Raw genomic sequence first — 26,983 nt, forward strand, 5'->3', positions numbered from 1 at the left:
TTAATAATCACCACCATCTGTCACGTAAATTTTTCATACCATCTGTCACTACTGCATGGCAGGGCAAAATTGACTTATACCTCTTCTTGTTGGTCAGATATATTGAGCTCTGTGCAAATAACTGTTAGCAGAAAGCAATGTTTTGACTTCCATACCCAATTTTGTCACAGAAAGAATCCTATCTTAAGTCAAACAATTTGTAAAAAGTCTCTCATTCTGTATATATAAAATAGAACTAAATTTCATAATTTGTTTTTAACTTCTATTATTGAAGAATTTAGATATGTACAGGAAAGGACAGAAAATAGTATAATGACCCCACCCACCGCCTTAATACACAGTCATCAGCAGTTTCAACAGTGATCAACTCATGGTCAATGCATTTTCATCTATATTCCCCTCCTCTGCCTACCTTGAATTATTTTGAAACTGATCCCTGAGACCATATTATTTAATCTATAAATACTTCAAAGTATTTTTAAAAAATCCTAACCACAATGCCATTATCACACCCATTGAGCCCATTTTAATCCTGCTGCTGAAATGAATCTTACTGAATATTTCCCTGTAAATAGATCAAAAGCCCTTTATAAATGGTACACAGGCTGTCAATTTTACAAGGCTGCTTCTAGGACAAAGAAAAACAGCTTTTTCCCTGAATGCTGCTTAATACTGCATTCAATTTTTGGAACAGGGGTGCATATGATATTCCTTTACACACACATAAGGTAAAGAACAAAGTCACTGGCATCCACACTATCATATCAAGCTTGGCAGCCATTCCTCTTTTTCAGCTTTGCCTAAGGTAAAACCCAGATAATTTCATGCTGAATCTCAAGTGTACAGCTGAACAACTGGTTTTAGACACTGCAACAGTTCATTTTATAATCTCACATCCCCCCTAATAAATTTCCTATGAATATTGGCTTTAAAGAATCTTAAAGAGGCATTTCTTAAAAAAAACAAACACAAAAAACTAAATGCCACATTTTTCAAAAGGTCACTGCAGAATATTTTTCTTTACACAATAGAGAAAAAGGACATTTATGAGATGAAGTGTCATTATGTTAGCCCAATATTGAATTTTCTATTGTTGGTACTCAGTCTCTCCTGGGAGCCTCTTAATTGAACCGGTCTTGAAAGGTTTTCATTGTGTTTTTCCTCCGACCCTCTTATGGATTACAGACACATTCATAGTGAATACAGCTCTAATGGAAGATGCTGGCATCCCATTACTCAGTCTGGTCTCTGTCACAATTGCTCTTGCCTCTTAGGAGGCCGGCATGCTATCAGGTCAAGAAGAGGTCAATGTACAAAGACACAGGAAGCATTGCTCTTCACAGGGAACAGAAAAACAGGGGTAGAAAGAGATGGTACAGCCAACTACCAACTAATAACCTTCACATAAATTCTAAACTAATTTCTAGATCTTCATTCCCTAAATAATTTTGAGAACCACTGGTTTAGAACTATGGTTCTCAACTGGGGCCAATTTTACCCTCAGGATACATTTGGCGATATCTGGAGACATTTCTGGTTTTTATAACTAGTGTGTATATGCATTACTGGCAGCCAAGGATGCTGCTAAACATCCCATAATAAACAGGACAGTTCCACCACAAAGAATTGTTAATAGTACTAAATGTTAATAGTACTAAAGTGTAAACACTCTACTTCAGAGTTATGTTTATGAATAACACAAATACCCCTGATTGAACTAACACCCACAAGTGAATGTCTTAAAATGGTTCTGATGAAGGTTTTAATATCTACATCCAGATTTAGTCTCAGAAAGCAATAGGAAAAAAAAATAAAGGATCCCATAGAATTTTAACATATATCCACCTCTCCAGTTTTAAAAAATTCCTAAGGTGCTCCATGTGTCTTCTCTTTCATAGCAAACACTTCCATGCTTACAAAAAATATTTTCTCATCTCTGCTTGTGTTGCCACCTATGTGGGTTAGAGTAGGAGACAGGTCTGTGACCCTGCTCTGTATTCCAAATAGTACCGTGGCACCATGTTGAGCATATTGTAGGGGTCAACACACTTACTGTGTTGTATGATATACTATCAGTGGCAGGCTATCAGTGGAAAATAAATTCATTTAACCTTCCTATATCTCCTTTCCTTTCCTTCTGAGCTATGTCAGCCTAGAAAACTTATTTCTAAGTGCTACTGGTCTCACTGGCATTCTCTATTCTGCACTCAGAAACCATTTCAGTCTAAGGATTATACTTGTAGAGGCCTGAATGAAGCAGTCTGATTAAAAGTGTTTTCACAGTCCATCTAAATGGAAGAAACATATTAGGGATGTCACCCCCCCCATCCCTGATACACCTCAGAACAAATCATTCTTGTATAAACTTTTAGGAAGCAGAAATGACTTGTGGGTACAATAATTTATAGGCCAAATCTATCATAACCTCAATTGAATTAGTTATTGACTTTATACACATTTTGGAGAGGTGGTGGATAGGGAATAGGGGAGAAGTTTGCTATAAGCATTAGCTGAAATTTGGTTGTATTAACACTGATAACTGTGAATGAGCCAGACACTGAGCTAAATAGTCCTATATTGACTAAATAATCGAAGTGCTGTATTGTTCAATTGAGGAGGGGTGAGATATTAAGATCACTCTTGTCTACCTAAAGAAGACATTTTCAGTAGAGAACTGATGGCTTTGAACACAACTGAAAGTGTTTATATGCTTTGCTTTGTGGTCACTGATTTTTTAACTCATAGGCCTAATTTTTAGTTTTTTAAAGATTGTTCTACTTTATGCTTAAGGAGATGAGTTCTCCAGCATCATTTGCCAGGACACTGATTATATATAAGTGGGAGAATTTTTTTTTATCAACAATAAATGTCTTGCACTGTGAAAATAGCAGCTTGACTCCCACATTCATTTAGCAACAGGAGGCATGAAATGGATTGGCCCTTTTGAATTATTCCTGAAATGTGTTGCAGATGCATATAGACACATCACTAAATATAAACCTAATTGCTTCTTTCTTTTGTTTTTGTCTCACTGCTAAGCAACTTTTAAAAGCAAACTATTTATACAGGATGAGTTCTTTATAATCACTATTCTTCAGAATAAAATTAAGTTGAAAGCAAAGCAATGTATGTTCCCAAAAATACAATCGTGTGAACCCTGTTGGCTACTGAAATTTGTAACTCATAGACTGCCAAATGCTGCCATTTTGAAGAGTATGAGTCTTTGTTTCTGAAGAATTTGTTCATTCGATGGTTCAGTATTAGCTTCCTATTTATAGTGGCATGAGTTATACCAAGGAGGTATGCTGCTTAGGCCTCCCTTCAAGAAAGAACTCACCATTCAGCTATGAGGATTCAGTTAGCTGGTAGGCTCCAGAGGCAGTGGCTTCAGAATGTTGCCACAGTGTTTGAGATGAGGCTGGGTAGCTCTCAGCCATGACTGAACACACCAGAATAACAGGGGCTGCCTATTTCTGCCCAACCCAGGACTCCTCTAACGAGCAATCACTGCTCTGGAGTTCTGTTAGGCTGGCCAAGTTGGTCAGCTATATCACTATCCAAAGCTCTGCCTGCCCCTCTCCAGCTCTTTCCCTTCCCCTTTGAACAGCGAAACCACCTAATAAAGCTCTGACACTCCTAACTCCACTTCTAACAGCATGTGCTTCTCAGGGCACCTGAGTGATACACATCATTTAGATGTGGCTACCAAACTGGGAAGAGCAACATATTCTATGCTACACTTTGAGCCAATGGCCTTTGAGCTGCAAACACTTCCTTCCTGGGAACTCTGACCATCAATACTAACAACTCAGTTCATATATTGTGTTATAATTGTCCAAATTAGTATAGCTTCTCGGAGTGAGCAGTACCAACATCCTCTTGGCGTCTCTTGGGGTCCCACACCGGTAACCATCGCCATCTCTTGGGACCCTTAGGGTTAATAAAGTACACAGCTAGTGAGAATCTCAGAAGAGAATTAAGCTTTATTCTCTGTCAGACAATGTAGAAATTGATTAGAAAAACTGTTCATCTGAATAGCGGGATGGGCTGCCTTGAAAGATATTAACTGCTACTTCTCCATGAGATTTTTGGGATTAAGCTGACCAAAGGAAAAGCACTAATATGAAAGTGAATCAATGAAACTCACTAATTTAAACCAATCGATTATTTCCCAATCATATTTTTCAGCTGTTCTGCCTCCCTGAACAGGCAAAGCATGCATCTTTGGCATCTGGTAGAAGTATTTCCCACTCCAAGAATTCTCTGCCTGCTGAGGAAAGAACAGAATCTATTACACCCCTTCCAGTAGGAGGAGAATGAAAGGACCCTTGTTTCCTTCTGTGATTAAAAATGTGAAAAATACAAGGTAAGCTCAGAAAGAAAACTAAAAACCATGAAGAAAATATAAAACTTCTAAATATTGGATTCCTACCCTCGCTGATTTGGCTCAATGGCTAGAGTGTCGGCCTGTGGACTGAAGGGCCCGGAGCTTGATTCCGGTCAAAGGCACATACCTTGGTTGCAGGCTCCTCCCATGTAATCCAATTTAGGTTATAATTCAAATTATGTTCTAATTCTTATAACAAACTTAAATGAATCAAGTGTTGATTGAGAGAGTTATATAACTGCCCTCAAAATTGAGTGGTATAGTACATGGCTTTTTAAAAGAAGATGCAAGAATATTTGAGGGCTTCCACATTTTCCCAAGGGTCCCTCACAATTCTTTGAAATTCATAGATGTCTTTTTTGAAGTACTTATATGTCACCATCCTTGTTGATAGTCCATTCCTCAATTGTTAAGTGATCTGTCAACTCCTCCTTTGGCAATGGCCTTGGTATGTTGTAAACAGAGTTCCAGCATCACTTTCATCGACCTCATAAAATCTTGTATATCATGCATCATTTACAATTTCACTTTGTAACTGACTTGTGTTGCTTTGACATTCTTTCATCTCACTAGACTGGTGAGAAAGGCATCAAAGGCATCAGAAAAATATTTGAGAGGGTATTAATCTTTAAGTGGTTTGTTCATTAACATGTGATGTCTTGGAATGATGAACTTTTCTTCCTTCTATAACCCTCTAATTGCTGGAAGCCAATTAATGAAATCCCAGGTAGCCAGAACCTTTGGTACTTAACTTCAATTGGTCCTTGAAGCTGCTATATATTCTTTAAGACCTAATACATTAAACTAGAAAATTTTTCCTCATAAGGAAATGAAGCCTAGAGATACTGAGCCATCCCAAAGTCAGTGGCAGAGCGAAGGGTAAGGCCACAGTGAGCCTAGTTCATGGCTTTATTCTTCAGTCTACATTGCCTTACAGCAGAGAACACTAGTAAAGAAAACAGAAGATATATTTCTATTCTTGACCATGATGAAAACTCACTGTGGCCCTGGGCCAGACATCTAACTTTTCTGGGTTTCAGTTTTCTCTGAGGTTTCATACAATAGAAAATAGTTATGGTTATTGGTTTGGGGCCACAAGGATAGCAGGAGAATTTTGCTACTACCCATTCAGAGAGCAGATATGTCAATGTGGGCAGTCACAACACAATACATAAACTGAATCACTGCTATTAAATGGTCAAGGTCCATAGGAAGTAACTACAGTTCAAGAACCATTGGCTCAAGGTGAGGTCCTATCATAGCTCAGAAATAAATATCACCCAAATCCAATGCAATTCCCACATCTTGTCAGGTATGACCGTGGTTTTCTTGTGAAGAAAACTACAGACTATCAGATAGATCTAACTTTCTATCACGTGCATACCCCTTCCATTCCAGTCTTTCCTTCTCTTTCTTTCCTTGTCTCATGCTTCAGAAGGACAAGTTTCCTACTTTCAGACCGTTGTCTTTCCACCTAGCTGTTAATCCTCTGGGATCCTGCTTGCTCAGTTTTTTCCTGTTTTTGTTGTTGTTGATTTTCATCATCATCAGTATCATCAATCTCTTCCTTTACACAGACCCAAGGAATCATGGGCGCCTGAGAAGTCATCTAACTGGACCAACACTGGATACTTGTCTTTCTCCTTCATATCTCTGAAAAGCAGGACTCATTTCTCTAATTCACTAACTGACAAGTATTCTTCCTCCTCTGTTTCTAGGAAAAGCACAGATGTCCAGTATCCTGTAAAAATCTTCAATCAATACTGTAATCAATCTAATGATCATCTCATTTCTTTCTTTCTATGCACTACAAACTTTTTAAACAAGTCCTCTCTGTCCACTATCTCTTCTTGCCCACCATTCACTTGTCCCCACCCCCTATCCCCCACTCAGAAATCCCTTGCAGGGATACTCTACAAAAATTTCTTATTGGAAGGTCACCTACCATTTGTAATTGTAAAATCATAGAATCAAACCATTTTAGAGCTGGGAGATATCTTTGATATTTATTTCCATTCTCTCATTTTACAGATGAAGAAGGGCACACGCACAATTTCACATGACCAGTGGTCTCATTTGTCCTGATCTCCCTTGCAGCATTAGATATTGTAGATTTTTTCCTTTTTTCTGAACATTGGTTAAAATATATAAACTGTCAGTGATTTCCACCCCCTCATAGGTTCAAACAGGAGGCCCAAGAAACTTTCCTGAGGACAAGCTACATTAGTCATGAGACAAGGTGACTATCATATGTGTTTGTTTCCATTCAGATTCTTGGGTGAGATCCCTATCACCCCGACCTACCCATTCCCCATCACCATGTTTCCATTTACTTTCAAGCTCTTTTCATAATCATCAAAGGCCTTTGTTATTGCTGGAAGAAGTCAATATAAATGTACTTAGTCTTCCTCCTGTGCTGGAGCTCAGCTGTTTATACCTTAGAAAAAAATGACTTTATATATTGCTATTCAACTATTAGATAGTCACTTGGTTAAATGACAACTCAAGTAACTAACATACCTTACTGTCAAATATTTCTTCTCCTTCTCCAAAGGGACAGCGTATCATTTTACTGCCAAGAATTTTTTAGATGTAGAGACAGGAGCAGCAAATTGTCACTGCACACCGGGACAGGGCAGGGTGTTCATTTAAAGAAGAAAAACTAACCTCTTTTCCCTCTTTCCTTAGGAGATAACAGTTTGGATCTGTTTGGAAATCTACTGGCTATTTTTCAAGATGCTCAAGACACTGTCTCCGGGAAGCAAATCCTGAGCATGGAGACAAATTATGGTATGCACGTTTGAGACCCGTTTGTAGTGTGAAGACTCTCCAGGTACAAAAAGTGTCAGCAAAATACAGTTTTAATAAAACTGTTAGGTTTTCATGTATGCAAGGGAATTGCCTTATCTGAAATCTCAAAGCCATTAAGGTCAGTTTATGTGGGAAATACGTCATTCAATTTTATTCCTTTTATTCCCTTTGCAGAAGGCAGCAATCAATAGTCTCAGCTGTTTAATTACTAAAAAGAAAGCCCATAAACTCATGGGAGCAGCTGGTGTGGTATTTATTTGATGTTGGTAAGAGTAAGCAAAGGTTTCACTAATGATGTATATAAATAAAATGTATAAATAGCAATAATACATATTTACTTTATCTATAAATATAATTATACATGATAAATAATATATATTTATGTAAAATATATAGTTATTGCCCTAGCCGGCTTGGCTCAGTGGATAGAGCATCGGCCTGTGGACTGAAGGGTCCCAGGTTCGATTCTGGCCAAGGGCACATGCCTGGATTGCAGGCTCAATCCCCAGTGGGGGTGTGCAGGAGGCAGCCGATCAATGATTCTCTCTCATCATTGATGTTTCTATCTCTCTCTCCTTCTTCCTTCCTCTCTGAAACCAATAAAGAAATATATTAAAAATAAATAAATAAATAAATAAAATATATAGTTATTTAGATATAGATTAATAAGATATATGTTTATATATGGTAAATATATATAATATACATATAAAATATCTATCCATTTATCATCTAGCTATCTCATATCTATACTAATAATAGATGAATATGCAAATTGTCCAGGATGCCATCACAGTAACAGTAATGACCAAACAGCAGGCTGCTTGGGGCAACCAGGCCAGCAGAGGGGCAGTTGGGGATGACCAGGCCGGCAGGGGGGCAGTTAGGGGCAAACAGGACAGCAGGGGAGGGCAGCTGGGTGCGACCAGGCTGGCAGGGGAGGGCAGTCTGGGGTGATCAGGCTGGCAGGGGAGGGCAGTTGGGGGCTATCAGGCTGGCAGGGGAGCAGTTAGGCATCAATCAGGCTGGCAAGGGAGCGGTTAGGGGGGCGATCAGGCTGGCAGGCAGAAGCAGTTAGGGGCACTCAGGCAGACAGGCAGGTGAGCGGTTAGGAGCCAGCAGTCCCGGATTGTTCGACTGCTGGTTTAGGCCCTGTGGGATCAGGCATTGAACATCCCCCAAGGGTTCCCAGATTGGAGAGGCTGAGGGCTGAGGGACACCCCCCGACCCGTACACAAATTTTATGCACTGGGCCTCTAGTATATATAATAAAACACCACTTTATTTCACCTCTTTTAAGAAAAACAGGCCAGAAGATAAAAATAAGCAATGATCCTAGTTGTGTATGCAGTTATTTTCAGAATAAGGCAAGCTTTTATCACCTTCCTCATACCTTTGAAGAATGGGTAGAAATCAAGCTCGAAAAAAGAAAGAATAATCACAAGTCAGTATGTCCGGTGTGGGCTACCCAACGTCCAGACCCCTGCACTGGGCCTGAAAGAAAGCTTGTTCCAAACACTAGCTTTAAAGGATAGCATGGGGTCGGCAAGTTATGGTAGGGGAGTTAGTTACAATATGTGACTTAAAAGAAGAGGAAATTTAAATAAGCATGACTCTGGCATTCAGAATATTTCTTCCAGGTGTAGGGAGAAAGAAAATCAAAAGGATGATATTCTGTTACATTGAAATAAGTAAACAAACCACCTGCCTGGGGAGAATACCTTTATGAAAGTGAATTCTGAATTAAAACCTACAATAAGTCATAGAGATCTGTAAGGTAAATCAGCAAACGCACAGCGAGTCACAGTATCAGAATTGAAAGGGAGAATGAGACATGGTCCCAGACCTGTAGCAACTCACTCTTGAGTACAGAAGGGTGAATAGGAACTGAATAATTATCAAACAATAGCACCAGAACAGCACTTCAGGTAAATGCTCTGTGACTGCTACTGCGAGTAGGGGACTCGAACATCTAATTACATTTTTGAATGGTATGAGGGGGGCACAATTTGAAATAAATGCAATTATATGGCTAGGAAAAGGGGGGCACGCACCATGAATAATTCACTACTGAGAATTCACTACATCAAGCTGTCTCTTCAGTACTTCATCACAGCAGCTTTAACCTATTTTGTGAAGCACCTGACTTATTTCTGGAAGATATTGTAGCCTTAATGTGTAGGAAAGGGCTTTGACCCTTTTAAATAAAGTACTGACTTTGCAAATTATGCTCCTAACATAATGTAGTATTCTGGGAAAGGGAGGTAATTTAAGAGACTTCTACACAAAGAAAAATGTCTTCAGTGTTTCACATAAGCTCCTGAATTGACCGAGCAGAATGTGTTCACATGGTGCTTTAATTAATCAACCTAAAATAGTCATTGCTTTATCAAGGTCTATGCCCTTCAGTAGAAGACAAGAGAAGACATTCTTAGATATGTCCATGGGATAAGAACAAAAACAACTGTTGGACTATAATCTTGATTAATGGAAGTATCCTGATTAACATAATGATAATTAGAAAATTTTCCTTATTTTGTTTTGTTCATTTATTATTAGTCAAAATCATAACAAAAAGTTACTGAAGGAACTTCAGTCAATGGAGGAAAAAGGAGACATATGGTAAAAGTTTAGACAATAAATAAAAAAAAGTTACTGAAAAATATTCTACTATTATTTGATGGTTCATAATCTTGTATTGTTTCAAGTTAACATTCTTCTCACCAACTGTGATTGCAGAGCAAAGCAGGTGAGAAAACAGGAGACTAGGTTGGAACAAAGGCAACCCAAGGCACTCCCCGGAGGCTCTTTTGGGAAATAATCCAAAATATTTCCTTATCTGATTATCATACCCCTTGGGCAATAAAATTATCATTAATAGACTATTCCATTTCACTAAACACATTTTACTATATTTACATGTCAATTCAAAAGACAATCTAAAAATGTTATGGAACTAAAATAGTATTTCTTTACCTCTCAGAATTGAAAAACATTTGGAATTGTTTCAGGCTGGCCATTTCTATATGCCACTCAAAAAAATGGAATGTATTCAGAACCTTTTCTTCAAACAAGTTTTTATAAAAAATATATTTTTATTGATCTCAGAGAGGAAGGGAGAGGGAGAGAGAGTTAGGAACCTCAATGATGAGAAAGAATCATTGATTGGCTGCTTCCTGGACATTCCCCAAAGGGGATGGAGCCTGCAACCCCAGTATGTGCCCTGACTGGGAATCGAACCGTGACCTCCTGGTTCATAGGTCAATGCTCAATCACTGAGCCATGCTGGTCAGGCCAAATAAGTTTTGGTAAATATTTCAATGAATGCTTCATACTACATTTCCTTATAACCACTAAATATATAACTGAAAGATCACAATACCATGTATTAGCAACCAACAAATCAAATTGTATATTTTCTGACAGCTCTATTTAAAGCACAACTTGGGATTGTATGGGATACAAAGTAGTCTAAGACACAGTGCCTATGAAAATTTGGCATGGGTTTATATGCTGTCCATTAAAAAAGGGAGTTAAGACAGCTAAATTGGGTTGGTGCAAGTTGCTCTGAGAGATGCAGAGTTTGCTACAGATTGGACGTTGGGCACCTAACCTGGCCCTGATGTAAGCCCGGTGAGAAGTCCCTGATGGTGGTTGGGAACAAGTGCCCAGGGCCCTCAGACATCCTTGCTGTTGGGATGGGGTTCTCTTGCTCACTTTCTTGGGTTATCCCATGGATGGAGGAAAGATGCTCTGTATTTCCTTTTCTTTTTACTTCTTCTCTTGGGCAAGTGCTCCCTTCCTACGCTGTCCTGGAACCTCTCGACAATTTCCTCCCTGTATGCCGTACTAATCAGGAGCCACCTGCCACATGTACTCGTCACTCCTTTGACTAGACTCCTAGTCACAATTTGCATTTTCAGCATATCCACTTGTTCTATGATTTTTAAAATACGTACTAGTGGCCCGTTGCACGAAGATTCGCGCAACAGGCCTTCCTTCTCCTGGCTGCCGGCACCGGTTTTCCTCTGGCACCTGGGACCCAGGCCTTTGGTCCGGCCGCAGCAGCGAGGCTTGCCTTCTCCGCTCTGGCTGCTCCTAGCCCCTCCTTTTTTTTGCCCCCAGCTCCTCCAGCAGAGCCCAGGGCTGACTGGAAGCCTGGGTTGCCCCCGGCGACCAAGGTCCCCAGCCACTCCTTGAGCAGAGCCTAGGGCGGGCTGGAAGCTTGGCTTCCTCCATCACTGGGAGCAACCCAAGCCTCCTGCTTGCTCCAGCTCTGTGGCCGCCACCATCTTCAGTCATCTTCAGTCTTTGCTCCACGCCTATGTATGCAAATTAACCGCCATCTTTGTTGGGTTAATTTTCATAGTTGCTCTGATTGGCTGGTGGGTGTAGCAGAGTGGTGGAGTGACAGAGTTAAGGTTAATTTGCATGTTTCTCTTTTATTAGTGTAGATATTTACTTCCTGTATTTCCAAATCTTTGACATTTAACATTTTAAATTAAGCATTTCTGTGTTGTTATCTGAGGAAAAAGGTAGTATTTATGAAACAATTGCACAATTCTATTTCTATAAATTCTACCTGAGCAAAATGATTCAGTAGCTGGAATGCTCCTGCTTTTGAAAGCTACTCAGTCATGTCATCTTTAGCCTATTCTATGGCATAAGGAAGGACACATGTGGGCTGCAATCTCAATCGTGACTGTGCCAAAGTGCATGGGAGATTCTAAAATTTCATTCATTCATGTAACAAATATTTTTTGATGAAGTGCTGGATATTCCTGGGCTCATAACCTAATCAATATCTATATCCCTAACATCCACACTGTGCCTGACACATAGCAGGCTCATAGTGAAGTGCACTTAAGAGATCTATAAAGAATAAGCGGCTCAAAAAAAATGTGGCTTCTTGCCTCTGAGTAATTTGCAAATTGTTTGCTCCCTTGTCCTAAAGATATAAAAGGTTAAATAATAATACATGATAAGCTATATCCCCATAAGGAACAGGGTGACTCCCAGGGATGCTGAGGTTCTATCTCCTTGCCTATACTGCCATCCCAGAAATGGCATGGATGAAGTTCTGAGAATGAAAGGACACAGCCAGGGTGGCCTCTACCTACAGTGCCATAGAGCCCGGCACACTGGAGTTCTGCAGGAAGGGTTTCTGGGATGGCTCAGGTACTGATCCAGACTGGGAAGGCAGAAGGTGGGCCCAGGCTGAGCTCAGGACTGTTGAAAGGAGGCTTTGTATGGAGAGGCAAGTTCACACTCAGGGAGGTGGGGATGAATGCTGGTGTACAACTGTGCTTTATAAAGCATAAGCAAATGGAAGAGAGCTGGCATGGGTTCTTCATCTGTTAGAGTATTTCCCATAAAGCATCACTTTCAAGTAAGTGAGGCTCTTCATCAAATAAACAGTTTTCAAACCTCTGACCCTGGCATTAGACTTTATTACAATACTCAGATGTTGTTAAAACAGATCACTCCATTGACGACTCATCAGACTCATTTTTAATGGCCTAGCTCCGGAGTTGACAAACTTCTATAAAGACTCAGCTGGTGCCCTGAATGGGGGGCTCGGCTGATTGGAGCATCATCCCATACACCTAAAGGTTTTGGTTCTATCACTGGTTGGGGCACATACGAGAGGCAACCAATTGATGTTTCTCTCTCACATCGATCTTTCTCTCTCTCAAATCAATAAAAGCATAGCCTCAGGTGAGCATTGAAAAAAAAAGACATAGCTGGTAAACAGTTTAGGATTAGCAGACTATTTATTCTGTCCCAACTATTCAAACCATTGTAGCAGAAAGCACCAAAGACACTATATAACAGATGGGCAAGACTGTGTTCCAATTAAACTTTATTTATAAAAACAGGTGATGGACTGATTTGTCCTACAGGCCATAGTTTATTGACTCTTGGTCTAGCCCTTTAATCTCGAAATTATACTAAAATTATTACGTTCACATGAAGAGATAATACATCTCAATTGACATTATTTTCATACAATTCAACCCCATCTTAAAAAGATATTTACTGATACTAATATATGTATTATTAAAAACATGCCAAAATACCCAACAACCAACGATTTCAGGTTTCATATTATCTCTTTTTAAAATATATTTAACACAAACAAACACCAACAATAATTTCAGAGAAAAATCTATCCAGGAATTCCAGAGGGAAAAAAACCCCCCAGCTTCTCCAAATTTGTGAACTCTGAGACTAATCTTACCAGATATTCAGAAAAGCATATAATAGCCACACTACTGTGACAAAATATATTTTGAAAAATAATCAGAGAAGAAGATGATATTCCCATGTGCATCGATAAGAATTTCAAATCTTATTATGGAGAATGGTAAAAAGTGATCAAGAACCCTCTATAATTTTTTTCTTTTAATTGCAGAAACCTTGCAAATCAGCAAATAATTTCCCCATTTTGCAGAACAGAGATCAACAGAAACATTCTAAGAAGTCTCATGCTTCTGTCTGAATTGCTGCATACCATTTAAGGTACATATCTGACTAACTTTCCTCTAGCTCAGGGGCTGGCACTGGTGGGACATGAATGGGGATGTGAAAGTCACCATGGGGCCATGGGAAGAGGTTCTGACAACTGTGGTATGCCCACTCTTGGCTGGCTAATGGCTTGTGAGTCTGTGACTTATAGCAAAGAACTAGCCTACCTGCATTTTATAAAATGCTATGAGAGTCTGAGAGAGTACTGGTTATTTGTGGTGGCTCAGGATAGGTATGGTCACTTGGAATTGAGGGAATAATGCAGCCCTGTGTATGCTCACTGAGTGCTAAGAACAGAAGTAACTAAAACAAAATTGTTTTGAGCCTCTTAATTGGAGAGATAATTTTATTTCAAAATACCTATGGCTATGGTTCATTAATCTAGAGTAATTGGAGGTTATAAAATATAATAAAAAATTTGAATATATGACCACAATGGAGATTTCCATCTTTAACAACTTATTTTTAAGTGCTTAATATTTATAAGGTATTTATAGTTATAGATTATTGCTACAAACAATATTTCATTTGATCCTTAACATTTCCTGGTTGATAGGTGGAGCATTTGCCATTATTATTTTTCTGTTTAGGACATAGATGCAGAAAGGTTATATACCTGGTCTTTAGACACACAGTGAAGGAGAGAACTATGGCTCAAAGCAAGCAGTCTTTCTATTGACTACACAATGCTCCTTCCTTTTCAAGATTTTTGTGGATTTGCCTTTTTTGTTACCAGATTCTAATGTATGGCCGAGAGATGACAATGCTTACATCTTCATCTGGGGCAGAATAATAAGGACAATCATTTAAAAATGACCCTTTATGTATCAACTACCAAAAAATATATTTCATAGGTAACTTTATGGCCTACCTCTTTCGTGTGTTGTGTGTGTGTGTATGTGGCCTACCTCTTAAAGAAGATAATATTATATTGTAGGAAGAACAACTGGAACTTAGTAAGTACTTTCTGAATTGAACCAATGGCAGGAGACCAGAGTCCAGAGAAACTAGGTAAATCATTGACTAAATGAATCAGTCTTCTCTGTTTAATAAGGGAGAAAATGCACCTACTCACTTCACAATGATTTAAGGAACTCAACTAAGAAAACAGATGTGAGACCATTTAGAATAAAAAGTACCTAATTCACTCAACAGGTATTATTGAGTGGCCATTGTGAGCAAGGCATTGTGACAGATGCTATAATGAGATTGAGTATAATCTACTCTATGCCAATAGAAACCACAGCTTCATAAAATATGGAAAATTGTTAGGAACTTTAGGGCTTACACACAGAGGGAGTTGACGAAAGACATGCAGATCAATGAAAATGATAACAGTTTACAATGATGGATAAGCTTACTGTCAAAAAGGATCAAATCACTGACTGTCCAACTACAATGTAAAGGCTAAAATGCCTTTGAATAGATGCAGTAAGACACTTACCCAATTTTGAAGATTCCTTATGTAATAAAAGAATACAAGTATCTCCATTTTAATATGGATTACATGTTAAAATGATATTACTTTGGATATACTGAGTTAAATGAAACACTTAAATGGATCTCACATTTTTATTTTTTAATGTGGCTACCAGAAAATTTAAAATTACTATGAAATATGAATTATATTCCTATTGGACAGTACTGTTCTAGAAGGATGTACTGTAACCAAAAGAGAGTCTGGGCAGTGCATGGTTCTGAAAAGGCCACTCACATGTATGTCTTTGTGAAGCAATAACACAAATGAACCAGAGATGCAACAGAGAATGAAACAAGTATCATTAAACCCATGAATTAACAAGGATTCTGATGGGAACACAAATACAGTCAGGAGGAACATGGAAGGTATTGCTGCTGATTCCAAAGTGAATGGATTGAAAATGGAAAGAAGTAGAAAGCACAGGGAATAATTTAGCTTCTTCTTCCAAAAGAAGCACAAATATCTGAAGGAGAAATAAGTTTATGAAATGCTTGTTAGAACTTAAGTCCAATCGACCTCCAGCACTTTCCCTCCAGTAGCCAGTGACTATTTCACACATATGTACTCTATCTATTATACGTTATTAGCTGGCAGAACTCCTCAACCAAACTACTGAATACTGCAATCCATTTATATTATCTATCTCCAGTAAATGGCCACAAAAAACGAATAATCTCTAGGTCCCCAAAATTATAAACTAGAATACTGAGGGGACCTGGAGGGATTCAGCTGCAAGTGCTCCAAGGGAAGCCCTACTGTCTGATTGAACTTTCAGCACCCAGCCCAGTACTGCTACACCATAAGTGCCCAATAAATTCACTAAGTACATTAAAAAATGGTAGTAAATGGGAAGGTTCACAGTCCACACCTACACAACATGGAAAATGCAAAGACTGGAAGTTTTAGACTGGCGAGCTCAGTGTTGCAGATGAATAATCAAACACATGAGGGTGAGTATCTATATATATAAAAAGCCAGAGACCAGAATGCCGGAACACCCGGAATGACTGGTCGCTAAGATGCCCACTGCGGCTGGCCAACCGGCCTGGCTGGCCCTGCCCCCAATAATGCCCCTCCCCGATCGGCCCGCAGCCCCTCCCTCCGGCCGGCCTCGCCCCCGATTGGCCTCCCCCACCCCAATTGGGGGGCAGGGCCGGCCTGCCAACTGCCTGTGGCCCCTCACCCCAGCTGGCCCGGCCCTGATCGGCCCCCATCAGGGCAGGCCGGCTGGAGCCCACCCATGCACCGGGCCTCTAGTTTCAAAATAAAGAGCCAGGAGCCAACAATGGCCCCTAAAATTAAATCATGCCAGATGGGCCCCCTATTCTTTTTCATCCTTCCTCTACATGTGCAGAGGATGTCTTAAACACAGAGCAAATCTTGACTTTTATAAGACCTTACTTTCGTAAGTCTTTTATAAAATACATAGAGAGGAAGGGCAAGGGAGAGCGAGAGAGAAAGATTGATGTGAGAGCATAACATCAATCTGCTACCTCCTGCATGCCACCTACGGGGACTGAGCCGGCAACCTTTTGGTGTACAGGATGACACCCAACCAACTGAGCCATACTGGCCAGGACCATAAGTCTTTTATTACACCTTAGAAATGTGGAGAAATAGCAGGCATGATGAAAGCAGTTTTAAGATGTTAATAAGTAGAAAAATCATAAAGAAAGACTGGTGGTTGAGAAATTGAGGCCAGCCTAAAGAAATTCTTCAGGAGTGTATCAGGAGTTCATCTGAGGCAACTTTTTTCTTCAATGAGTTGGGGGAAGCATGAAAGGCATACATGCAAGTAGCATAAAGGTGGAAGGAATAAATATAGCACTGGATATAGTTCAGAAGACCCTCATATTAGGGGTTCTAGGAATAGAGTATTGGAAAACAGCATGATGAAATCTAACAGGAATAAATTAGTTTGTACAATTAAGTATACAAATAAACCATAATTAGAAATAAAAATATGTAAAAATGAAATAAATTTAGGACAAGGAAGACCTAGTAAATTTAGGATGAGGCAGCTCCGATGTTTATCAGGTCATCGCTGGTACACAGTGAAAGCTGCTTATTAAAGCTGATGCAATGGCAAGCTGCACGGGAAGAGACGCAGTTATAAATAAAGCCTGGTTTATTATATTTTGAACCAGCCAGTTCACATTTGGAACATTATGACAAGAGGAATTCTGAGAATCAAACAAAAGAGAATGACAAGCAGGGATAATAGAAGGAATTAAATATGCTTTCTAGTGAAGAGAAAGCTTACAGATGACATAGTAGAAATCTTCACATTCTTAAGTGTTTCCAGCTAGAGGTGGTAGGGTATACTTAGTCTGTTTTCTGAAAGGCACGTTTTTAAGGAGGGCAGGAGCCACAGATCTCTCTGAGAATCTGACAAAGCCATACCCCTCCTCCAGGAAAAAATTACACACACACACAAACATACACACACACACACACACACGTTTTTCATACAATTTCAGGGGGTTCTAACCAAGAGTAAGAACCTCTAGCTTAGAAGTTATAAGGACCCAAGTTTCTGTTTCATATAAAAACTATTTCTCCCTTGGCCTCTAAAACAATACGTTTGATCAGGAAAATTGATAGAAAGATTCCTAACCTGGGAAGAGGGAGTGAGAGAAGAACATAGAGCCAGTAAACCATAGAGTCCCTCCCAACTGTGAGATTCCCTAATCCGAAAGGAACTTTTGAATAATTTCTCAGTATTAATGAAAATATTTAAGACACTATATATTGTCATTCACGTTACAATCTTAAATACTAACAGTACCCATTACACTCTAGTACAGTAATTGAAACAGGGTCAAAACAAAGGTCATCTAAGCACTAACATATTTACCAGAGTATCTGAAGTTTATTCCCAGATGACAGCAGGTATATACATTATTTCTTATATTACAAACAATGAAATATTTCTCTTCTCAAGGTGCCTTTTGAAAATCTTGGCTGCAATAAGGGGAATGGTAGCAGATGCCCTATAGCATCTGCAATATAAGCTCTTATTCTGTGTTTGGTTACAAGGATTTTTCTAAGGAGCTAGTTTATGTCATTATAATTGGACATTTCCCAGGAGGCATCTTATTAGTAGTATTACATCATTTCTATATTCTGGGGTCTATGTTCTAGGTAACTCATTACTGTCTAAACCTGAAGAGCTTTTTCGCACATTAACTCCTGGAAAGGAGAAGAGGTACATCGCAATTTTAATTCTACCCTTAAAGGAAAATAAATAAATTGAAGTACTTGAGAGAAATGCTTATTTTTTTTAAAACTCAGGTTTCTCAGAAATACAAAGTAGGAAAAGCTTCCTAACATTCTTTGAGAAATAATTCCTGGATTTTGCTCAAATTTCTTCTACTAAAACTCTTACCACTAGTTCTGCTAGTAATCTTGAAAGATCCCTGATGCAGAAATAATTACAGACACATTATATTCAAAATTACTTGAATGTTTCCTTCTTACAACCATATAAAACTATAAATGCCTATTGGACTATACCAGTGATGGCGAACCTATGACACGCGTGTCAGAGGTGACACGCGAACTCATTTTTTTGGTTGATTTTTCTTTGTTAAATGGCATTTAAATATATAAAATAAATATCAAAAATATAAGTCTTTGTTTTACTATGGTTGCAAATGTCAAAAAATTTCTATATGTGACACGGCACCAGAGTTAAGTTAGGGTTTTTCAAAATGCTGACACGCCGAGCTCAAAAGGTTCGCCATCACTGGACTATACACTGCTGCTTGGAAATGATTTTCCTAACAAGCATGACCAAAAGGGCCACCAGCCTCAAGGAAAAACTGTGTGTGTGTGTGTGTGTGTGTGTGTGTGTGTGTGTGTGTGTGTGTATGGAACCCCAGTGTTAGATGTTACTCACTGAAAACCCCATTTATTTTTCTATTGGGGCTGGAAAGCAAGGTATCATTGCATGCCTTCATTTCTCAGCTTTCCCCCATTTCCATTGCTTTAATTTTCCATTCAAATCAATTTCTAAAAAATGGAGAAAAAAAATCTGCCATCAATGGTAGACTTTAAGTGATGTGGAAGTCTCATTGTTTCTCTAGTTTGAGTTAATAGCCTTCCAAAAAATGATTAATGATGGTAAATCTATATTCTATAGGAAAGACTGTCAAATTCCATCAATTTCTGTCATATTGTTTTCTTAGCTCTTAACAAAACAAAACAAATCTAGCCATAGCGAGTTCTAGGGATTCGTTTTAGGTTATTCCTTCCATCTGCTTTAGCTATACACACAGCTGATGAGAGAATTATACAGGACAGTGGTTCTCAAACTTCAATGTGGAGCAGAATCAGCAGGAAGGCTTGTGAAGACACACGTTGCCAGGCCCCACCCCCAGAGTCTGTGATTCAGTCGGTCGCAGGTTGGGGCCCAATAAGTTGCAATTCTAACAAGTTCCCCGGTGACGCTGTTGCTGTCAGTCCAGGGACACCCTTTGTGAATCCCTGATATAGGAGAAGCCTTGATGGATAGCTGGTTGCAACACCACATTCCCTTTATTAAGTCCAACTTTCATGTTTAAGGTTTTTGAATCATATTCTAAACTGGACCCCAAAATGATAGCTTTCAGTGGCTTCAGAACCTACGTAGCCACATCTTTTTCTCACTATCCTGTGGGAAATGTTAGTAGAGAGTGCAACCCTCTTCGGGAAGAAGAAATCAAGCTGTTTCTGGAGTTCCTCTCTCACTTTCCCCCCAAATAGTATTATTTATGTACTTCTAATTTAATTTTTTTTCAATTACAGTTGACATACAACATTATATTAGTTTCATATGTACAACATAGTGATTAGACATTTATGTAACTTACGGAGTGATCCTCCCAATAAGTCTAATACCCAGATGACACCATACATCGTTATTATAATGTTACTCCCTCACTTTCTTTAAACCTCTTACTAAGTATTTGGTGTAAATTCCCAAGGAAAATGATTCATAAAGCCTATCTGGAACAGTAGCTCTATTAGAAAGAAGATTGGCACACTCACCAGAGAGGAAATATACCCAGTCGCGTGGTGATGAAAACCATGGCGAACATAACGAACAGGATATCACACATTTTCTGAAATTTGGCATAATTTGCCATTTTGGCAGCCTATGGAAAGAAGAAATAGGACATATTAATTTAGTCAAATTGATAACTAAAAAGTTTCTTTCAATATGCATGAGTCTCCTATAAGGTATAACTTATCAGATGCATGAAACTGCCTGCTGCTTTGCAATGTCATTCATCATGCATCAGTATTTATAAATTACCCATAAGTCAAGTGAAATGCAGCATTAGCTCTAAGTAGAACTACTGACTGTCACAGATTGAATCAAATATTCAGCAACCTGAAAAATTCAATTATATGGTTGATTTCAGAAAAATAGGAAAATAAGAAAATTCTTGCATTATAGATGATATTAGCAAGCCAAACACACCAGAACAAGAATTCTGCAGAACAGGTCAAAATAGAAAGTGTAATATAATTCTTTAAACCTTCAATGAGTCCCAAACACTGAGACAAAATTTATACAGTATATATGAAGCCTTCCTGTATATTTTCTCCTTTCTCCTTAGAATTATAGGTTTTCTTTAAACAGGCATAAAGAGTATTCTGGGGAGATAGTTTCTTGGTTTATTCTAAAAAAATTTAGAAATGGAGAATGTGTCAAGATCATGTTTTTTCAATGAATCCATTTAGGTATAATTTTCAATGTTACATTAACGAGTCATCTTCTGGATGGAAGTCACTAAAGTTGCAAGTGTCTGTTAGAAGTACTCTAATATTTATGGTAGTGATTTAAGTGATGACTTTTTATATTATAAATTAGTCTAGGGAAGAAATCACATCCCTTTCTCTACCATCTACTATTTACGGATGATTCTAAGTAAAAAACAGATGACACTGAAAATATAATTTTGCTTGATCACCTCTTTTTACATTTTCACCAAGAATTCATAAGCATGTTCCCCTAGCAGTGGTTCTCAACCTTCCTAATGCCGCGACGCTTTAATACAGTTCCTCATATTGTGGTGACCCCCAACCATAAAATTATTTTTGTTGCTACTTCATAACTATAATTTTGCTACTGTTATGAATTGTAATGTAAATATCTGATATGCAGGATGTATTTTCATTGTTCACGACCCACAGGTTGAGAACCGCTGTGCCTACAGGGTTATAAATTGAAGTCTTCTGAATTATTTCCTACTTTTTGGAAAGTTAAATTAAATTAGCTGAGTCAAACTTGAAAAGATTGTTGACAGAAGCTATAATTTAATAGCTTTAAGTAAAACACAAAGCTATGAGAGAATTATATTCCTAAAGGGAAATACCAATTAGCTGAGTGGAAGCTTTTAATTTCATGAATACTTTGGGTATGAGACCGCAAATTATATTGAGAAAAGGCATCTTCTATCTCCTCTGGGTAGTTGTTCTTTTATATTCGTTTACCAGTATTCAATAAAAAAGCATTAAGTATCAATTTTTTGGACAAGTCTAGGCCATAGGTCGCACCTCAAAGAGTTGGCAGTCAACATATCTCATTATTTTGGATATACTTGAGCATTATTTTATAATATAAAAGGGGATCCAGGTGATGAAGAACATTGCTTTTACCCACATGGCTGGGATTTCTGGATTATTTTTCTTTTCTAGATTGAAGTGGTACAAGATGACTCAATCAACATTTTCTGAATCGGGGCTCTGCCAACCATCATGCCAGCTATTTTCACAGAGATTAAAGTAGGCAGACTGTACAGGATTGATTTCAAAACTGTGCAGTGCTGTATAAATTTCTACTTTCAAGCATACTTAGGATTTAACCAAATAGTAACTGATTTTCAAGGGATTGTCTTTATACTAATTATATTTCTCTTTTAAGAAATATGTGGTATAGAGCCCAGCTTGAAGCACTTAAAAATCTTACTGCCAAACTATCCTGTGACATAGCCTAGCCCATTAGGACTATTTTTCTATTTCATAAATTTATAGGGACCAAGTTTTTAATAAAATGCTATATATACTTCAAGTCTTGATTAACTGCCTTTATAAATTCAATTTTATGGTGTGGGAAATTTCTGCTTATAATGCAATAACAAATCATTATTTGAGGGCACCTTTATTCTACATTCACAGTGATAGTAAATGCTTTAAAGGAGAACTTTGGGCCAAGAGGAATAAAAAATCAAAATACAGATTCTAAGACCGACTTCTACATGGAATTTGTACTCTGGTAGGTTATTTTTGACAAGTTACAGAAATTTATTAGTATAGAAAAAACTTTTATTTAATAATATAACATTACTGAGTATGTAATTAAGAGTAAATACTACATAAAAATTTTGCTGGAGATTTCATATTTTGACTTATGCTAGAAACATTTTTTCTTTTTTCTTTTGTTGCTACTTTAATAATTCTAAGTGATAATGGTTTAGAAAGTTAACCAAAGTGCAACCAATATATCCTCGGATACTTTTTACACTTATATGCACAAAAAACAATTTTTACATATTCTTTGCAGTTTGTACACACTTTTTGCTGTAAAAAACAACTTCCATTAATAACCAAACTGAATTATATACACTTTTTGGATAAATAAGTGTGAAACTTATAACATAAGAAATAAAATCTATTCAAGTAATAATTTTTTCCTTTTTAAAAAAATATATTTTTATTGATTTCAGAGAGGAAGGGAGAGGGAGAGAGAGATAGAAATATCAATGATGAGAGAGAATCATTGATTGGCTGCCTCCTGCACACACCCTACTGGGGATCAGCTCACAACCCAGGCATGTGCCCTTGAGCAGAATCGACCTTAGGACCCTTCATTCCTCAGGCTGACACTCTCCACTGAGCCAAACCAGCTAGGGCACAAGAAATAATTTTCTTAATGTAAAACATTCATTTCTTAAGTGTGGAATAGTGAAGGTATTTATTATTCCATTAATAAAGAATGTCAACATGATAAAGATTTTTAATACAAAAATTTATAAGCTAATTTAAAGTCTCACTTTTACCAATTTCACCTACAAAGCAATACCCCACAGTTTCAACGCAGTCATATACTTTTGTCGCCAGCAACATTTAGCACAATATAGAAGAAGTGATAATCTTAGGACTTCCTGAATTGTAGATTTTGTAATCTCAAAGATGAAATAAACTTTTACCTCCAGAAGAGCATCTGCTGAATCATGAAGACAGAGAACCAGGGTCCCTATTCGGGCCATGTTGTTGACATATGAAAAGGTAATCAAGAAAATAGACACCAGGTGATGCAGGAACATAATGCCGAAGTCCTTGGGGAAGGAAAAACAAAACAAAGCCACGTTAGGATTTTAGGAAAATCTTTTGGGTAGCAGTGCAAGTCCAAATGGACCACTTCTCTGACTACTTCTGCATCCTTCTTCTGGAATATGCTCAGTGGGATATTAAAACGAGAATGATAACATATTGGCTTCTCTGATGGATCCTACACAAACTCTGAATTTTTACCAGCATCTGTCTATAGTTATTAAAAATTTTAACAAAAATAATGGAATAGTGGCCATCCTTATTTTGGTAAACTTCAAAGGAGCTACTTCTTGGCCCATGTGAAAAGATCATCTTTCTCAGATACTGATATAGCTCCTGACCATCTGGACATGGTTTCCTGTGATAGGAAATTTCTGTTGCTTAGAAATACAGTCTCTCTAAGAAGGTAAAGGTGGAATAAATGGTGATGGAGGAAGACTTAACTTGGGCTGGACACAATACAATATACAGATGATGTATTATAGAATTGTACACCTGAAACGTATATAATTTTATTAACCAATGTCACCCCAATAAATTCAATAAAAATTTAAAAAGTCTCCTTTTCATTGATATTTTTATTCTTATTTAATCTATATTTCTCCCAGAGTAAGCTTGAACTTCTCAGGGACTTAAGTGCCAGGACTGGCTCTAATGGTGATCTACTCGAACCCTTGGAGAAAGAGGATTACTCCCCTCTAGACCATTCATGTAGAGACACATAAAAAATTAGCCAAAATGGAAAGCATATTATGAAACATCCTCTATTCAGTAACTGTTGATGTCATACACTTTTGGAGTTTGAAAGGCCCAACTTCTATGATTTTTAAATGGTTTTAAAACATTCAAACAATGGTCTTTGTTTAGATCATGAAAGTAAAATGATAATCCACAAGAAATAAAATATCGCTCCTACTAGGTCCTTCAACCATTTATTTCATTGTATAGTTCCTATATCAAAAACATTTCCAATTATTTGATTTTAATTTAAATACCGTGACCCTACAAAGCTATGGGTATTTTTAATGTTTAAATTCCTATGATACAGAACTCTTAAAATGTCTCTTTATATTTATGTCAAACTTGAAATGAAAATGATAAATAAAATTAAATGTGTATGTTTTAGAAACCCCACAATGTTTAAACGGCTCTGTATATACTTTGGTGAACATGTCCAGAGGTTACTTTTTTGCCAAACATTTATTGATAACCATACATTCTGATTTATTACTGGTAGAGTAAGCCCTCACTTAAGGACAGTTATAGGTTCTGTGACTTTAAGTGAAACAACATATAACAAAATCAATTTTACCACGGGCTAATTGATATACCGACAGCATCTTACTGTTATAATGAAATGAATGAACCAAATGGTGTTATTCGAAGACTTTCCTAAATCAGGTCAGATAATTTTTTAAATGAAGTGCAACTATTTCTCTTGTTTTCAGCTAACTTAGCCATATTGCACTGACAGTGAATACCACTGTTGGAAGAATCATCAGTTAATTCTATCTGCCTGCAGTAGAACTGCAGAACTGAGTCTTGCAAACTTCTGCCACCTACTGACCTATCACTATGCTCCTTCCTCCAGAACCACATTCACATGTAGTTCCCAGTTCATTGGCACAGAGAAATGATGACCATGCTCTGAGTTTAATGAGTGATCATGTGTCAACTCAATTTACCAGCCTTACCTACTTCTGATTTTCTCTGGGTACTATCTAGGATTTTCCTAAATCATTAAACTTGGACAATACCCAAATATTTTAGGCATACAATAAAAATTGCTCTGATAGTGTTTCCCACATGTGTTCTCTCCAGACTGTTATCCAAAATGTATTAGGTTCCATGACCTACCAGACAATAGCTATTTCAAAAACAATGAATCAGTTAAAGTGGAGCTACCCTATCAACTGATATTTAAACTGTTTCCTAAGCATAATTAAATGAAAACATACAGAGCTTAATTCAACAGTCCAGTGAGCTTATATTTGCCCATGCCTAGCTGGAATAATACTTTCCACATTTCCCATTGCTCAGCCCTGAATGACTGCTCTTGACTCACTAAAAGATGAATTTTTTCTATTTAATTTTAAAATGAATAAATATAAGTTGATTAAAATTTATATTTTAATCAATCCACTTATGGATGATTAGGATCATTTTATAATTAAGTTTCCTGATATAAATGTCAATAAACAACACAAAGCCCTTGGCAATATGTCAAGGACCCTCTCAAAACAAAAGCCTTGCTTTTCAAAGTTTGTTTTGTGAGGATGATTTCTGCATATGATTTCCCTGGTTCCAAAAGTCATTTATTACTGAGAGACTCAGAGTTATGCCCATAACAGAAGACCAATTCTCATTATACAGTCATATCTGTATGAATACGAATAAAGCATGAATAATGAATTTTGTCTTGCATTTCTGTTTCAAAAAAGCATTATATACAATGAAATATCTTTAATAAAAGCCTTGGAATATGGAATCATTATTTTATGTGTTACACACATCTCACCCTGACACATTTTTTTTATGTAGACACAGTCTGGTCCAAATACCAGTCTTTAAACACAATTTGGACTTTATTAATGCAGGGTGGGGAACTCCCATCCTCATGCCTGTTACTGCTAAAAACGACTGGTGTGTATGTAGACACACATATGGCTGCAGGAACCTTAGCATTTTAAGTTGATAATGTTTCACTGCATTTTTAGTAGAGAGATTGGGAATTTTTGTCGGCCTCAGACTGAAGACTGATTCCGAAAGCCTTTATTCAAAACAGACTGGTCTGGCGACCTATTTCGTGGCTTCCTCAACCTCCTGCCATTCTGCCATACTGTTTTTGTTTTGTTTTGTTTTTAAAAAAATATATTTTATTGATTTTTTTACAGAGAGGAAGGGAGAGGGATAGAGAGTTAGAAACATCAATGAGAGAGAAACATCGATCAGCTGCCTCCTGCACACTCCCTACTGGGGATGTGCCCACAACCAAGGTACATGCACTTGACTGGACTCGAACCTGGGACCCTTGAGTCCGCAGGCTGATGCTCTATCCACTGAGCCAAACCGGTTAGGGCCATACTGTTTTTTGACATATTCAGAGCAATCATCAAGGGCTTCTTCTTTGTTTCCTGCCTAATATTTACTGGGATCTCAGCCCTCATTCCAGTGTTTTATATGTTAATTATCAGAGACAGATAAAAAAAATTAGGTGTGGTCTTGACTCAAACTCCATTAGAATAAATCTGAAATGAAAAAATTCAAGAAAGAGCCATCCATATTACTACCAGAAGCTGATAAGATAATAGTGTTTTTCCCCCTTACTATACTTCCTAATGCTATTTAGGAAACCTAGGACATAATCCCTCAGCCTGTTCTGTGTAGCTTTCACCTCAGAAACGCCTGGATGCAGGTAAAATTCCAGCTATTTGGGTTCCATTCCCAACTATCAG

The 26,983-nt window shown here is 37.8% G+C and overlaps 1 protein-coding gene across 5 annotated transcripts in view; it reads right to left on the reverse strand.

Moving 5' to 3' along the window:
• CERS6 (ceramide synthase 6) overlaps positions 1 to 26,983 on the reverse strand; it is a 251,703-nt gene that overhangs the window by 24,906 nt on the left and 199,814 nt on the right. For all 5 annotated transcript variants that reach the window (XM_006083176.3, XM_023745271.1, XM_023745279.1 and 2 more), the window contains 2 exons: positions 23,405 to 23,533; positions 20,238 to 20,344 (listed from right to left, as the gene is read on the reverse strand). In XM_006083176.3, coding sequence (XP_006083238.1) covers positions 20,238 to 20,344; positions 23,405 to 23,533 — 236 coding nt within the window. The remainder of the gene's footprint in view (positions 1 to 20,237; positions 20,345 to 23,404; positions 23,534 to 26,983) is intronic.

The sequence above is a fragment of the Myotis lucifugus genome, unplaced genomic scaffold, assembly GCF_000147115.1.
Source record: "Myotis lucifugus unplaced genomic scaffold, Myoluc2.0 scaffold_5, whole genome shotgun sequence".
Lineage (NCBI taxonomy): Eukaryota > Metazoa > Chordata > Mammalia > Chiroptera > Vespertilionidae > Myotis > Myotis lucifugus.